The following is a 16,720-nucleotide window of genomic DNA, read 5'->3' on the forward strand; positions in this document are numbered from 1 at the left end:
TGTGTGTGTGTGTGTGTGTGTGTGTGTGTGTGTGTGTGTGTATGTGGTAGGGGGGTCGGGCTGGTGATGTCACACCTCCCCAACAGACACGATTGGACCCTAATTAGAAATCCCGGCAGCAGACAGACAGACGTCCCGCATGACTGGGTCCAAAGTGGCTGAAGCCCAAATTTCTGCAGAGGCGCGGCGGAGCTCGCGGAGAGCAGACGGAGCGCAGAGCTGCCGCGCGGCGCCGCAGCGAGCTGCACGCGAGCTGGACTTTCTCTGCTCACGCACCTACACCAGACCCCCCCACACAGTTCTGCGGAACCCTGGTTTTCATATCAATCAGCAGCGGGAGGAGAGAGGGAGGCGACGCGGTGCGAAGCGGTCCAAGTTGCTCCGCGCGGATGGCGTCCGTCCTGGGGAACAGCAGCCGCGCGTCGGGGGCTCCTGGCGGGCAGGTGCGGTGCAAGCTGAGGAGGAGGAGGAGAAGGAGGAGGTCGAAGAGAAAAGGTAAAACTTTAAACCACTTCTTTGTTTAATTTTTCCTGTCGGAGCGCGCGCGGCAGCGGAGCGGCGACCGCGGCTGCCGCGCGCGGTTCGTCCTGACCGGCCGCGGAAACGCCGCGTGCCCGGTGGATAAAACCAAAGGAGCCGCAGAGGTTTGCGGCGCTTCCGCAAACTTTATTTCCCGCACCAAGATGCTGCGCCTGCCCCCCGAACCCCCTCAACCCGCTGGACCCGGGTCGGTCCCGGTTCCGCTGGTTCCTGACGCTCCAACTGGGTTTTGTTCCTGTTCCCAGAACTTCCTGAAAACTGCAGGAAAATCAGAAAGAAGCCAAAAGATCCGGGTTTATTTCAGAAAAAGCAGGAAAGCGGATCAGTTTTTAGCAACTGCGGGATTTTTCTGTCTGATGGAAAAAATCAGAGAAAAGAGACTCAGGAGGTGGAGGATTTCTTTTAGTTTCTTTTCTTTTATTACATTTCATTTCGTTTTATTTTATTTGGTTTTGTATTATTTTATTTTGGTTTTATTTTATTTTATTACATTTCATTTTATTTTGTTTTTTTATTTTTAAATTTCATCTTATTTTATTTTGTTTTTATTTTATTTTATTTTATTTAGTTGTACTTTATAATTGATTTTATTTTATTTTATTGGATTTTTACAAAAATAATTTGATTTAAGCTTCTTTCCACCTCAAGCTGACAGGGACACAAACAGACGGGGTCTGAGGAAAAACTGTAAAAAGACATTAAAGATTAAATTTTGCTTCTTTACGTTTAAACAAAATATTTTCCTGAATATGAGACCCGGCGATGGACTGGCGAGCTGTCCACCCTCCTGCAGACTGCTGGGATAGAGTCCAGCTGCCACCCTTCATCGGACTAAACGGTTCGGATGAATGAATGAATGTGTGAGTCATCAGATTACCAACGGGTCTTAAACGTCTCTTTAGTCCTCACATGAACATCTGTTGTGATTCCTCCCTTTCTGGGTTCTGCTGGTTCTGGACGTGCCGCTGCCGGTCCGGCCTCAACGTGGACTTAGGAGGCGACAGAGACGGTTTTATATCAATGCAGCGCTAAACCCCAACGCGGCGCCCCAGTGCGGCGTCCCAACGCGGCGCCCCAACGCGTCACCCCAACGCGACGCCTCAACGCGGCGCCCCAACGCGACGCCTCAACGCGGCGCCCCAACGCGACGCCCCAACGCGGTGCCCCAACGCGGTGCCCCAACGCGGCGCCCCAACGCGACGCCCCAACGCGACGCCCCAATGCTACGCCCCAACGCGACGTCCCAACGCGACGTCCCAACGCGTCACCTCAACGCGGCGCCCCAACGCGACGCCCCAACGCGACGCCCCAATGCGACGCCCCAATGCGACGTCCCAACGCGACGCCCCAACGCGACGCCCCAACGCGACGCCCCAACGCGACGTCCCAACGCGGTGCCCCAACGCGGTGCCCCAACGCGGCGCCCCAACGCGACGCCCCAACGCGACGCCCCAACGCGACGCCCCAACGCGACGCCCCAATGCGACGCCCCAACGCGACGTCCCAACGCGGTGCCCCAACGCGGCGCCCCAACGCGACTCCCCAACGCGCCTTCCAACGCATCCACCTTTCATCATGATGATGATGATGATGATGAAGGGTCACGTGACTTCTCTACACTTCCTGCTTTTATCCAGCAGGTCGCTCGTCTGACTGCTGCGTTCAAGAACGTCGGTTCTTCTCAGTGACGTTAACCTGAACGCATCGCCTCAAATCTACAGATGTGATCTCATCAAGCTCATCGGGAGCAGATCTATGGGGTCCGGTTCTATAGACTCGCATCAGACCCAACGGGTCCAGTCAGGTCCAGTTGGGTCCAGTTGGGTCCGGTCGGGTCCAGTCGGGTCCAGTCGGGTCCGGTCGGGTCCAGTCGGGTCCGGTCGGGTCCGGTTGGGTCCAGTCGGGTCCAGTTGGGTCCATTTGGGTCCGGTCGGGTCCGGTCGGGTCCAGTCGGGTCCAGTTGGGTCCGGTCGGGTCCAGTCGGGTCCGGTCGGGTCCGGTCGGGTCCAGTTGGGTCCGGTTGGGTCCGGTCGGGTCCAGTCGGGTCCGGTTGGGTCCAGTTTAGGCTGGTTTCTCAGAGTAAATCCAGCCTCAGCCGGAGTTTAGGAGAAAAGTTTCTTACAAACGATCCGTTTTGTTATGTAGGTTCAATCACAGCAGGTCTGGGGGGGGCGGGGGGTGGGGGGTGTACCGGGGGGGGGGGCTATTCTTGTTCCTGGTTTCTGTGTCAGGACACTCCAATGTCACAGCGTGGTGGCAGTGGGGAATGGGGGGATGGCAGTGTGTGTGTGCGTGTGTGTGTGTGTGTGTGTGTGTGTGTGTGTGTTGGGGGGTGTCACACTTGTTTGTGTTTGTGCTGATAACGGCATTAAGAACCGTACCAAGACCACCGCCGGCATTTATGAGGTTAATGAAGGTCGGCGGCGGCGGAAGCTCTGCCGTGTGCACACGCATGGCTTTGTGAATTTACAGGCACTTCCTGATGGAGCGTGGCGGCGCGGCGGTTCAGGACACGGCGTCCTCTAAGTGACGGAGCGGAGGGGAAGACAGGTCCTACGGCCGGAGGCCGTCTCCGGAGGACGGGCAATAAAATGACCAACACTTCAGCACATTAGCATAATTACTAATTATCTGCTGATCGTCCCTGCAGGCCGCGGCGAGGACGGAACTGGAGCTCTGCTGAGGGCCAGCCTGGCTCTGTTTGGCCCGGCCTGGTCTGGTCTGGTCCGGCCCGGCTCTAATGGGCCTGGCTCTGCTTGGCCCAGCAGAAGCAACCAGTGCCGATGTAAAACGGACAGAAGGTGACTCTTAAAGCCAACCGGTCGGAGGCTTGATGACTCCAGCTTCAGAGGGGAAGGTTTTACTTTGTTGCCACGACGACCAAATGCCAACAGCTGGTCATGTGATTCCCTCCATTAAAGAATGACGACTTAATGAGGAAACGGAGAGTGTCTCATGCTGGTGGAGCTGTCGGTCTTCATCAGCACAGCTGTAGCATCATCATCATCATCATCATCACTTTCAACCGGCCCACCAGATGATATAAAGGTTCTGGTTCTGGACTGGAAGATCTAGTTCTCTCAAGATGTTGACTCAGTTAGTCGTTCAGATTCCATCTGGTTTTACCTCGACCAGACAGTAATGTCCTGCCGGGAGCATGGATGGTAACGTGGCCTGTAACGCGTTAATGCGGCCGGTAACGTAGCCGGTAACGTGGCTGGTAACGCGGTAACACAGCCCGTAACGTGGTAACGCAGCCGGTAACGCAGCCGGTAACGTGTTAACGCGGCTGGTAACCTAGCCGGTAACGTGGCTGGTAACGTAGCTGGTAACGTGGCTGGTAACGTAGCCGGTAACGTGGCTGGTAACGTAGCTGGTAACGTGGCTGGTAACGTAGCCGGTAACGTGGCTGGTAACGTAGCTGGTAACGTGGCTGGTAACGTAGCCGGTAACGTGGCTGGTAACGTAGCTGGTAACGTAGCTGGTAACGTGGCTGGTAACCTAGCCGGTAACGTGGCTGGTAACGTAGCTGGTAACGTAGCTGGTAACGTGGCTGGTAACGTAGCTGATAACATGGCTGGTAACGTAGCTGGTAACGTAGCTGGTAACGTGGCTGGTAACGTAGCTGGTAACGTAGCCGGTAACGTGGCTGGTAACGTAGCTGGTAACGTGGCTGGTAACGTAGCCGGTAACGTGGCTGGTAACGTAGCTGGTAACGTAGCTGGTAACGTGGCTGGTAACGTAGCTGATAACATGGCTGGTAACGTAGCTGGTAACGTAGCTGGTAACGTGGCTGGTAACGTAGCTGGTAACATGACTGGTAACGTAGCCGGTAACGTGGCTGGTAACGTAGCTGGTAACGTAGCAGGTAACATGGCTGGTAACGTAGCTGGTAACGTGGCTGGTAACGTAGCTGGTAACGTAGCTGGTAACGTAGCTGGTAACGTAGCAGGTAACGTGGCTGGTAACATGGCTGGTAACGTAGCTGGTAACGTAGCTGGTAACGTAGCAGGTAACGTGGCTGGTAACATGTCTGGTAACGTAGCTGGTAACGTAGCAGGTAACATGGCTGGTAACGTAGCTGGTAACGTGGCTGGTAACGTAGCAGGTAACGTGGCTGGTAACGTAGCTGGTAACGTAGCTGGTAACATGGGTGGTAACGTAGCTGGTAACGTAGCAGGTAACGTGGCTGGTAACGTAGCTGGTAACGTAGCTGGTAACATGGGTGGTAACGTAGCTGGTAACGTAGCAGGTAACGTGGCTGGTAACGTAGCAGGTAACGTGGCTGGTAACGTAGCTGGTAACGTGGCTGGTAACGTAGCCGGTAACGCTTAACGCGGCCAGTAACGTGGCCGGTAACGCTTAACGCGGCCGGTAACGTAGCCGGTAATGTAGCCGGTAACGTAGCCGGTAACGTAGCCGGTAACGCAGCCGGTAACGCGGCTGGTAATGCGACCGGTAACGTGTTAACGCGACCGGTAACGTGTTAACGCGGCCCGCTCGGCACACATTGTGGTGGGAAAAGATTTCTCCAGTTAACGGTGGTAATTTGCTGTAACTGAGTCATAAGGCCTGGAGACATTCCAGATCATCTCTCTCCTCTTTCATGTCTTCTGTTTTTTTCCGTCTTCGTCTCCCTTTTTTCTTCCTCCTCTCATTTCAGCAGCTTCCACTCCGCTGCTGTTGTCCTCTGGCTTGTCTGCGCTCGTTCACAGCATGGAAGCTGCTGCTGCTGGAAGAAAAACCCATTTTTCACAAGAAGACCTTCGAATTTAGGTTCCAGAAACCTCTCCGCCGCGGCTCGGGTTCAGCTGCCCTTCCAGTTTTTTTACAAGCATGTGATCAGCTGTTGACTTGGCTGAGCCGCCGCCTGCTGACATAGCACAGCTACCGATACTCCACCTCATATGGAATAATAAAAATGGATGAAGGAGCTTAAACGCTCACCATCCCTTCTCTCGCCATCAAACTGGGCGCCTGTTTGAGATAACGTTAATGAAGGCGACTTGAGCCCAGAATAGACACTTCTTCTAGTGGGCTGGGCGCTAACAGCATTTATTTAAATTAATAAGGTGGAGCGTTTTACAGGACGGCGTCTCCAGAGACGTCTGCCTGCAGGTTGGGAAAATCCTACACCTGTGTGTTACTGAGTGGAAATGTGGAGACGCCGTGAAGCGGCACTTTCTGTCGTCACCTGCACAATTTGGTGTTTGGTGAGAAATTTTCAGGACATTTTAAATGCATACAGATAAAAATGCTGTGAAGACTCATTTGATTAATTACAAGCGATCAGTATTAGATTTCAGTCTGACGGAGGTTCCAGGCAGAAACCAGTTAGTATGATGGATGGAAGAGACATAAAGAATAAATGGGATCAGAGGAAATCTGGGAGGGAAGAGGAACAGGCCAGATATCATCATTTTATTCTGCATAGAATGTTTCCTGAAACGTAATCTGTGTGCGATAAGTGTGGGCATTATTGTTATGTTTTTAAACTACTGGGAAGTTCATTTTTACTGTTTCCACCCAGATAACTCTGGCCTGGGTGCTGCAAACACGCTCCTCACCAGGGGTGGAAGTCAGATTAAATATCAGGATTTTTTGCTTCACAATTTTAAAATAGTTTTTTTTTTCAAATGTGCAAAATTTCCATTGTAGAAATTTTTGTAATTCTTATTCCTAATTGTTTTAATAGATCTTTTTACTCGTGTTCTTGGGCATTATAGCTTTTTTTTTTTTGCTTGAGATTGGCACCCAAATAGTCGGAATCGAATCAAATCGGGAAAAAAAGCATAACGTAGTGATTTTTAGTGTTTAGTGTTTGTATGGTTTATTGCGTTGTTTTTTTTTTTTTTTGTTGTTTTTTTTTTTAAAAATTTCTTCCAACTTTAATGTTGATGTTACTTTATTTTGGTAAAATTAAATAATTCTCAAAAATAAAAAAAATAAAAAGCTTGCTTCACAGTGAAAAATAAACCAAACAAATAAAAATCTTTATTGGATCAAGTTCAGTTGATGACAACACAACGTCACCATCTTAACTGGGCTCATTGGTCATCAGCACGATTAAGAATCTGAGTTTCTGCTCCTCAAACAGTCTGTTTTCAGTTAGATTAGGGTTAGTTAGCTTGTATTTCCTACACAAGTTAGCTTGTATTTCCTACACCAGTTAGCTTGTAGTTCCTACACCAGTTAGCTTGTATTTCCTACACAGGTTCATTTGTATTTCCTACACAAGTTAGTTTGTTATATTTCCTACACGAGTTAACTTGTAGTTCATACACAAATTAGCTTGTAGTTTCTTTTGCTAGTTGTTAAAGAAACAGATATAACGAGCAGCTACTAGTTTAACTTATTAACAGACTGAAGTGTGGTTTGTGCTAGCTAAAGGATACATTAAGCCAACACTCAACTTTTTTTAGTGAATATTTTATTTTGTTAGCATATGTTGTGGTTTAAACTTGAGGCTGGCGTTATATGTTCCCAGAAGAAAAAAGTAATTTTTTTTATAAGAAGCATTTTTCTGCAGTTTACCATAAAATTTAAAATAAATAAAAATCAGATTTTTCTTTAGCGAATGTTGGTGACCTTTTTCTTTGCATAAAACAACAGCATTTAGCAGACAACTAAAACAGTTTCTCCTTTGCTCCCAGGCTTGTGGTGCCAGCAGTGATACAGAATATATTGCAGCTGTTATTTCACATCAGTCGGTCGGCGAGGTCAAGAGCGTTCTGTCGCTCCTTCCTCGCTATGCAAATCCATCTGATGACGGCTGATTTGTAGTCCGTGGTAAATACACATTTCATCCAGAGCGTTTTAGTTGGAATTGCTTAATGGCAGATTAGCGCATCGATAATGATGAGCGGGTGCAAGCGAGCTTCCTGACCGCCTCATTATTCTGCTCACATGCAAGCATTAAATAACAGTTTTCCCCCTCTTCACCCCACAGTAAATCCCTCTCTCACCCATCAATTCTATCATCCTTGCGGGGCTCCTAAAGGAGAGAGACGGCCTTATCTTTCCCATCCATGAAAGGTATTAAAAAAAGAAGAAATCGCTTGCGTTAACTGTGCAGATCGCCACAAAGTGTAGTGACGGCGGTCAGGTTGGAGTTTTATTTACCCCTGGCTGATCCGTGCGATATGCGGAGTCCTGTTTTCCAACTCAGTCACACGCTGTCGTGTTTATTTTGCTCCTTGCTTCCCTGATTTTGATTTGTACAGCTTGAAGTGGTGGAACGTAATAGATGTGTTTGCATTTACCTGAAAAACTACGAGTTCCAATCACTCATCCATCACCTCTGATAGCCCAGAGTATTTGGCGTGTGGCAGATAAGGCCTGAGCATACATCCAGCCGGATTCAGTTGGGTTGTTTGAACACACATGGTGCTCTGGCAGGGGTCTGCTTGGATGGGCTTTGTCATCATGGAGAGTTTTCACCCCTCCTCTTCCTCCCTGTCGGCCGTGCTTCGGGGGTCGGGTTGTTGGTGAGGGGTGAAGGATGTGCGGGTCCGGGGGGCTCAGAACGTCGCCGACTGTAAAGGACGGAGAGGAAGATACCTGGAGGCTGAAAGTGTCCCGAGACGCAGGAACAGATTCAGGTTTAAACATGCGTACAATGGAAAGCACATTAATCAGGGATGATGACAACAAAACCTTCTCTGCTGATACGATACCATTCCTTCATCCATATCCACACTTCTCGCTCATTATTTTTTTTTTTTTAATTTTTTTTTTTATCTTTATTCATGTTTTCTGGTGCATTTTTACATTTTTGCTTGATGTTTAGTGAAGAACTCTGGTCCAGCAGAGGCTTGTTGTAACAAGACACATAACGTACATCTACATTTAATGCAAAGACAATGTGGAATATAAATACAATTTTAAAAAATCATAAATTCTACTGATGAATAAATTACACAAAAAAAGGTCAAATAAATCATTTTGAAAAGACTAAAATAGTAAATATGATAAATATAACAGAATGTGTAAAAATCTGCATTAAAACAGTAAAATATCCAAACGAAACCTGGTGATCAGCAGAAGCCGCATCGTGGCATCTGATAGGCTGCCGTAGTCATGTGACGACGCTGAAACTCTGAGAAGTTAAAGCGGAGACTGTTTTCTGTGAGCAGAGTGGTATCTACGTCCTCAGAGCGTCACATCTTTCTACAGAACGAACGCAGAATGCGTCCACCATGAGTCGGAGTCCACGTGGACATTTACGTCTCCTGGTCCGCCGAGCAGCATCACCTGCGAACAGCGTCGGGACCCGCTGGAGTTCTGACGGGAAGGTGAACGTCTGCAGACTGAAACACGGACAGATGGACCGTCTCTTCCTGTAAACACGACCTGTTAAACTCTACCTGAACAGGTAGACGATGCCTTCAGGAGCTCTCCAGTTTCTTCTGGGAGGACTGGACGTCATTCTTCAGCAGCAGACAGTAATCAGATTACTCCCGGTTGGTCCTGATTGGCTTTTCGTGTGGCGGCCATCTTGGCGGGATTGGCTCTCTGTGTGGCAGCCATCTTGGCGGGATTGGCTCTCTGTGTGGCGGCCATTTTGGCGGGATTGGCTCTCTGTGTGGCGGCCATCTTGGCGGGATTGGCTCTCTGTGTGGCGGCCATCTTGGCGGGATTGGCTCTCTGTGTGGCGGCCATCTTGGCGGGATTGGCTCTCTGTGTGGCGGCCATCTTGGCGGGATTGGCTCTCTGTGTGGCGGCCATTTTGGCGGGATTGGCTCTCTGTGTGGCGGCCATCTTGGCGGGATTGGCTCTCTGTGTGGCGGCCATCTTGGCGGGATTGGCTCTCTGTGTGGCGGCCATCTTGGCGGGATTGGCTCTCTGTGTGTCGGCCATCTTGGCGGGATTGGCTCTCTGTGTGGCGGCCATCTTGGCTGGATTGGCTCTCTGTGTGGCGGCCATCTTGGCGGGATTGGCTCTCTGTGTGGCGGCCATCTTGGCGGGATTGGCTCTCTGTGTGGCGGCCATCTTGGCGGGATTGGCTCTCTGTGTGGCGGCCATCTTGGCGGGATTGGCTCTCTGTGTGGCGGCCATCTTGGCGGGATTGGCTCTCTGTGTGGCGGCCATCTTGGCGGGATTGGCTCTCTGTGTGGCGGCCATCTTGGCTGGATTGGCTCTCTGTGTGGCGGCGAATGGACGGCTGAGATGCAGGACATGCTAACGCTTCTGCTTCGTCATCCTGCAGTAAAGACTGAACATCCCTCATGTTCTGCTCTAATCGCCCCCCCCCCCCCCCCCCCCCCGAAGGTCTCCGTTCACCAGCTGGTTATTAGAGCTAAAAATACGCTAATAAAACTGCTGTAGCCTGGCGCCATCACACCCTAATGACGGGAGTCAAGTGGCGCGCAGCAGATATGTCCTCACATGCGTGCTGTCACAAGCCATTTCCCCACAGCCGAGGAAATCAGAGACGGCATTGTTTGGCTCGAAGCGCCTCCTTCCAGCCCCCCCACACACCCACAAGTCATCACGCACCAACATGCCGGCTGCGCTACAGTCACCACCGATCTGACACCTTCAGCATTTCACGGCTCATTATTAAGCTGCTGATCAGTACGTCTGATTAACCCGCGACGGCATCGAACCTCCGACCCCGCGGGGGGAAACCGTGGCCAGCTGACACCCCAGGTCAGATCCAGACCTTTCCTGCTGGCAGTAGATGTTTCCTGCTCCACCTGACTGCAGGCAGAATGATCCAGCAGCTGCTTCACTTCAGTCAGATGTGTTGGAGTGGAAAACAACTAAAACCTTCATGTAGGACCGGAACAGAGTCATCATGATCAATAACAGTCATCATGATCAATAACAGTCATCATGATCAATAACAGTTATCATGATCAATAACAGTCATCATGATCAATAACAGTCATCAATAACATGATCATGTATGATGGTGGTCTTCCATGGCGGCCGCTGGACGCCAGCCTCCCCTGATCTGGTTCCGTACCCTGCAGGGTTCATCACAGATGCTGCTGGTCCTGGTGGTCCTGGTGCTGGTCCTGGTGCTGGTCCTGGTGGTCCTGGTGCTGGTGCTGGTGGTCCTGGTGGTCCTGGTGCTGGTCCTGGTGGTCCTGGTGGTCCTGGTGCTGGTCCTGGTGGTCCTGGTGGTCCTGGTGCTGGTCCTGGTGCTGGTCCTGGTGGTCCTGGTGCTGGTGCTGGTGGTCCTGGTGGTCCTGGTGCTGGTCCTGGTGGTCCTGGTGGTCCTGGTGCTGGTCCTGGTGGTCCTGGTGCTGGTCCTGGTGCTGGTCCTGGTGGTCCTGGTGCTGGTCCTGGTGGTCCTGGTCCTGGTGCTGGTCCAGGTGGTCCTGGTGCTGGTCCTGGTGCTGGTCCTGGTGGTCCTGGTCCTGGTGCTGGTCCAGGTGGTCCTGGTGCTGGTCCTGGTGCTGGTCCTGGTGGTCCTGGTCCTGGTGCTGGTCCAGGTGGTCCTGGTGCTGGTCCTGGTGGTCCTGGTGCTGGTGGTCCTGGTGCTGGTCCTGGTGGTGCTGCTTCTGGAGGAGGTCCGGAAGACTTTTAACGGTTTAAAATCTCACTTGGGAAGTGCCTCCATGTTGGAGCCAGACCAGGTGATGGAGGTGACCTCCAGGGACGGGGGAGGTGGTTCAGTGGGTCGGTGGTACCCTGACGAGGAGTTAGGTACGGTATGGCACTGACGCAGGTGGAGGCCAGACGCAGGTGATGATGGAGCAGGTGATGTGTTCAGAGACTGGCAGATTGATGGAAGAGTTCCATCGTCGTCTCATCTTCTCATCGTTGGCTCATCATCTCATCATCGTCTCATCATCTCATCGTCATCTCATCATCTCATCGTCGTCTCATCATCTCATCGTCGTCTCATCATCTCATCGTTGTCTCATCATCTCATCGTCGTCTCATCATCTCATCATCTCATCATCGTCTCATCATCTCATCGTCGTCTCATCATCTCATCATCTCATCATCGTCTCATCATCTCATCGTCATCTCATCATCTCATCGTCGTCTCATCATCTCATCGTCGTCTCATCATCTCATCGTTGTCTCATCATCTCATCGTCGTCTCATCATCTCATCATCTCATCATCGTCTCATCATCTCATCGTCGTCTCATCATCTCATCATCGTCTCATCATCTCATCGTCGTCTCATCATCTCATCGTTGTCTCATCATCTCATCGTCGTCTCATCATCTCATCATCTCATCATCGTCTCATCATCTCATCGTCGTCTCATCATCTCATCATCGTCTCATCATCTCATCGTCGGCTCATCATCTCATCATCGTCTCATCATCTCATCGTCGGTTCATCATCTCATCGTCTTCTCATTATCTCATCGTCGTCTCATCATCTCATTGTCGTCTCATCGTCATCTCATCGTCGTCTCATCATCTCATCACCTTCTCATCATCTCATCACCTTCTCATCATCTCATCACCTTCTCATCATCTCATCGTCGTCTCATCGTCATCTCATCATCTCATCATCTCATCATTGTCTCATCATCTCATCGCCGTCTCATCGTCATCTCATCGTCGTCTCATCGTCATCTCATCATCTCATCATCTCATCATCTCATCGTCGTCTCATCATCTCTTCGCCATCTCATCATCTCATTGTTGTCTCATCATATCATCGTCGTCTCATCATCTCTTCGCCGTCTCATCATCTCATCGTTGTCTCATCATTTCATCGTTGTCTCATCATATCATCATCATCTCATCTCATCGTCGTCTCATCGTTGTCTCCTCATCTCCTCGTCGTTTCATCATCTCATCGTCGTCTCATCACCTTCTCATCATCTCGTAGTCTCATCACCTTCTCATCATCTCATCGTCATCTCATCGTCGTCTCATCATCTCATCATCTTCTCATCATCTCATCGTCATCTCATCACCTTCTCATCATCTCATCGTCGTCTCATCATCTCATCATCTTCTCATCATCTCGTCGTCATCTCATTGTCATCTCATCGTCATCTCATCGTCATCTCATCATCTCATCGCAGTCTCATCATCTCATCACCGTCTCATCATCTCATCGCCGTCTCATCATTTCATCATCATCTCATCATCTCATCGTCGTCTCATCATCTCATCATCTTCTCATCATCTCGTCGTCATCTCATCGTCGTCTCATTGTCATCTCATCGTCGTCTCATCATCTCATCGCCGTCTCATCATCTCATCAATGTGTCATCATCTCATCGTCGTCTCAGCATCTCATCGTCGTCTCATCACCTTCTCATCATCTCGTCGTCTCATCACCTTCTCATCATCTCATCGTCATCTCATCGTCGTCTCATCACCTTCTCATCATCTCGTCGTCTCATCACCTTCTCATCATCTCATCGTCATCTCATCGTCGTCTCATCTCATCGTCGTCTCATCATCTCATCTTCATCTCATCGTCATCGCATCGTCATCTCATCATCTCATCGTCGTCTCATCATCTCTTCGCTGTCTCATCATCTCTTCGCCGTCTCATCATCTCATCGTCGTCTCATCATCTCATCGTCGTCTCATCATCTCATCTTCATCTCATCGTCATCTCATCGTCGTCTCATCATCTCTTCGCTGTCTTATCATCTCTTCGCCGTCTCATCATCTCATCGTTGTCTCATCATATCATCGTCATCTCATCATATCATCGTTATCTCATCATCTCATCGTTGTCTCATCGTCGTCTCATCGTCGTCTCATCATCTCATCGTCGTCTCATCATTGTCTCATTATCTCCTCGTCTCATCATCTCATCGCCGTCTCATCATCTCATCGTTGTCTCATCATCTCATCGTCATCTCATCATCTCATCATTGTCTCATCATCTCGTCGTCTCATCACCTTCTCATCATCTCATCGTCGTCTCATCATCGTCTCATCATCGTCTCATCATCTCATCGTCGTCTCATCTTCGTCTCATCATCTCATCGTCATCTCATCATCTCATCGTCGTCTCATCATCTCATCGTCGTCTCATCTTCGTCTCATCTTCGTCTCATCATCTCATCGTCGTCTCATCTTCGTCTCATCTTCGTCTCATCATCTCATCGTCGTCTCATCTTCATCTCATCATCTCATCGTCGTCTCATCATCTCATCGCCGTCTCATCATCTCATCGTTGTCTCATCATCTCATCGTCATCTCATCATCTCGTCATCTCGTCATCTCATCGTCATCTCATCGTCGTCTCATCATCTCATCGTTGTTTCATCATCTCATCGTCGTCTCATCATCTCATCGTCGTCTCATCGTCGTCTCATCATCGTCTCATCATCTCATTGCTGTCTCATCGTCGTGTCACCATCTCATCGTCGTCTCATCACCATCTCATCGTCATCTCGTCATCTCATCGTCGTCTCATCATCTCATCGTTGTCTCATCATCTCATCGTCGTCTCATCATCTCATCGTCGTCTCATCGTTGTCTCATCATCTCATCACCATCTCATCGTCATCTCGTCATCTCATTGTCGTCTCATCATCTCATCGTTGTCTCATCGTCGTGTCACCATCTCATCACCATCTCATCATCATCTCGTCATCTCATCGTTGTCTCATCATCTCATCGCTGTCTCATCGTCGTGTCACCATCTCATCGTCGTCTCATCACCATCTCATCGTCATCTCGTCATCTCATCGTCGTCTCATCATCTCATCGTTGTCTCATCATCTCATCGTCGTCTCATCATCTCATCGTCGTCTCATCGTTGTCTCATCATCTCATCACCATCTCATCGTCATCTCATTGTCGTCTCATCATCTCATCGTCTCATCGTCGTGTCACCATCTCATCGTCGTCTCATCATCTCATCACCATCTCATCATCATCTCGTCATCTCATCGCTGTCTCATCGTCGTGTCACCATCTCATCGTCGTCTCATCACCATCTCATCGTCATCTCGTCATCTCATCGTCGTCTCATCATCTCATCGTTGTCTCATCATCTCATCGTCGTCTCATCATCTCATCGTCGTCTCATCATCTCATCACCATCTCATCGTCATCTCGTCATCTCATTGTCGTCTCATCATCTCATCGTTGTCTCATCGTCGTGTCACCATCTCATCGTCGTCTCATCATCTCATCACCATCTCATCGTCATCTCGTCATCTCATCGTTGTCTCATCATCTCATCGTTGTCTCATCATCTCATCGTCGTCTCATCATCTCATCGTCGTCTCATCGTCGTCTCATCATCTCATCGCTGTCTCATCTCATCATTGTCTCATTATCTCATCGTTGTCTCATCATCTCATTGTCATCTCATCATCTCATCGTTGTCTCATCGTTGTCTCATCGTCGTGTCACCATCTCATCGTCGTCTCATCATCTCATCACCATCTCATCATCTCATCGTCGTCTCATCGGTTTTTCATTGTCTGTTTGTTGTCTTCTCGTCTGTTGGTCGCCTTCTCATCGTGGTCTCATCTTCTTCTTCTTCTTCTTCTTGTCGTTGTCGTCCTTCTTGCCATCTTCCTGCTGTCATCATTATGCATCTAGTTTTATTATCTTCAGATTGTTTTCTTCTCTTTATCGTCTTTTTGTTGTCGACCAATTATAAAAAGCTCCGACCGTCTGAAACGGGGAAAAGAACCAGGTTCAGTTTTCATACCAGCTGTTCTGGATCCCATGTGGGAAGAATCCACAAGAATTTCTGGTTTGAACTGGACATTTTATGGTTCCGGTTCTTACTCCGGTTCTGACTCCGGTTCTGGTTCTGACTCTGGTTCTGGTTCTGAATGTGGTTCTGGTTCTGGTTCTAACTGTGGTTCTGGATCTGAATGTGGTTCTGGTTCTGGTTCTGACTCTGGTTCTGGTTCTAAGTCTGGTTTTTGGTTCCTGTTCTGGTTCTGGTTCTGACTGTGGTTCTGGTTCTAACTCTGGTTCTGGTTTTGGTTCTAACTATGGTTCTGGTTCTAACTCTGGTTCCGGTTCTAACTCCGGTTCTGGTTCCGGTTCTAACTCCGGTTCTGGTTCCGGTTCGGGTTCTGACTGTGGTTCTGGTTCTAACTCCGGTTCTGGTTCCGGTTTGGTTCTGACTGTGGTTCTGGTTCTGACTGTGTTTCTGGTTCTAACTCCGGTTCTGGTTCTGGTTCTGGTTCCGGTTCTAACTCCGGTTCTAACTCCGGTTCTGGTTCTGGTTGTCCCTGTCGTGTTTTGTAGGGGATGCAGTTCCAGCTGTAACAGCTAGAGTCATGCAGGATGTAAGCTAGCTGTAACAGCTAGAGTCATGCAGGATGTAAGCTAGCTGTAACAGCTAGAGTCATGCAGGATGTAAGCTAGCTGTAACAGCTAGCGTCATGCAGGATGTAAGCTAGCTGTAACAGCTAGCGTCATGCAGGATGTAAGCTAGCTGTAACAGCTAGCGTCATGCAGGATGTAAGCTAGCTGTAACAGCTAGAGTCATGCAGGATGTAAGCTAGCTGTAACAGCTAGAGTCATGCAGGATGTAAGCTAGCTGTAACAGCTAGAGTCATGCAGGATGTAAGCTAGCTGTAACAGCTAGCGTCATGCAGGATGTAAGCTAGCTGTAACAGCTAGAGTCATGCAGGATGTAAGCTAGCTGTAACAGCTAGCGTCATGCAGGATGTAAGCTAGCTGTAACAGCTAGCGTCATGCAGGATGTAAGCTAGCTTTAACAGCTAGCGTCATGCAGGATGTAAGCTAGCTGTAACAGCTAGAGTCATGCAGGATGTAAGCTAGCTGTAACAGCTAGCGTCATGCAGGATGTAAGCTAGCTGTAACAGCTAGCGTCATGCAGGATGTAAGCTAGCTTTAACAGCTAGCGTCATGCAGGATGTAAGCTAGCTGTAACAGCTAGAGTCATGCAGGATGTAAGCTAGCTGTAACAGCTAGCGTCATGCAGGATGTAAGCTAGCTGTAACAGCTAGCGTCATGCAGGATGTAAGCTAGCTGTTTCCATGTTGATCAGACTGATTTCCATCTGCAGGACGGAGGAACGTCTCCACACCATGTGAGGCGTAAAGTTTCTTCCCGTCCAGCCTGCGTCAGGAAGCCGTGCCTTGTGGTTGTGGCCTCCATGTCGGCACACGTCCAGCGGTGCCGTGACGTGGCCTGCGGTGCCGTAAACACCTCGCCTTGGTGTCGCTCCGCTTCCTGAAAGCAGCGCTGTCTGCCTTTTCTTTCTCTTTCCTAATTCAGCGCAGCAGTTTGGGAAGC

The 16,720-nt window shown here is 49.6% G+C and overlaps 1 protein-coding gene across 1 annotated transcript in view; it reads left to right on the forward strand.

Moving 5' to 3' along the window:
* Positions 1-389: 389 nt before the first annotated feature.
* The window catches only part of LOC306770482 (double-stranded RNA-specific editase B2-like), a gene marked incomplete at both ends in the record, with an annotated part of 389,789 nt that continues 373,458 nt past the window's right edge, over positions 390-16,720 (forward strand). The window contains one exon of the mRNA XM_079259335.1: positions 390-495. Coding sequence (XP_079115461.1) covers positions 390-495 — 106 coding nt within the window. The remainder of the gene's footprint in view (positions 496-16,720) is intronic.

The sequence above is a fragment of the Telmatherina bonti genome (genome assembly GCF_933228915.1).
Source record: "Telmatherina bonti genome assembly, chromosome: 20".
NCBI lineage: Eukaryota > Metazoa > Chordata > Actinopteri > Atheriniformes > Telmatherinidae > Telmatherina > Telmatherina bonti.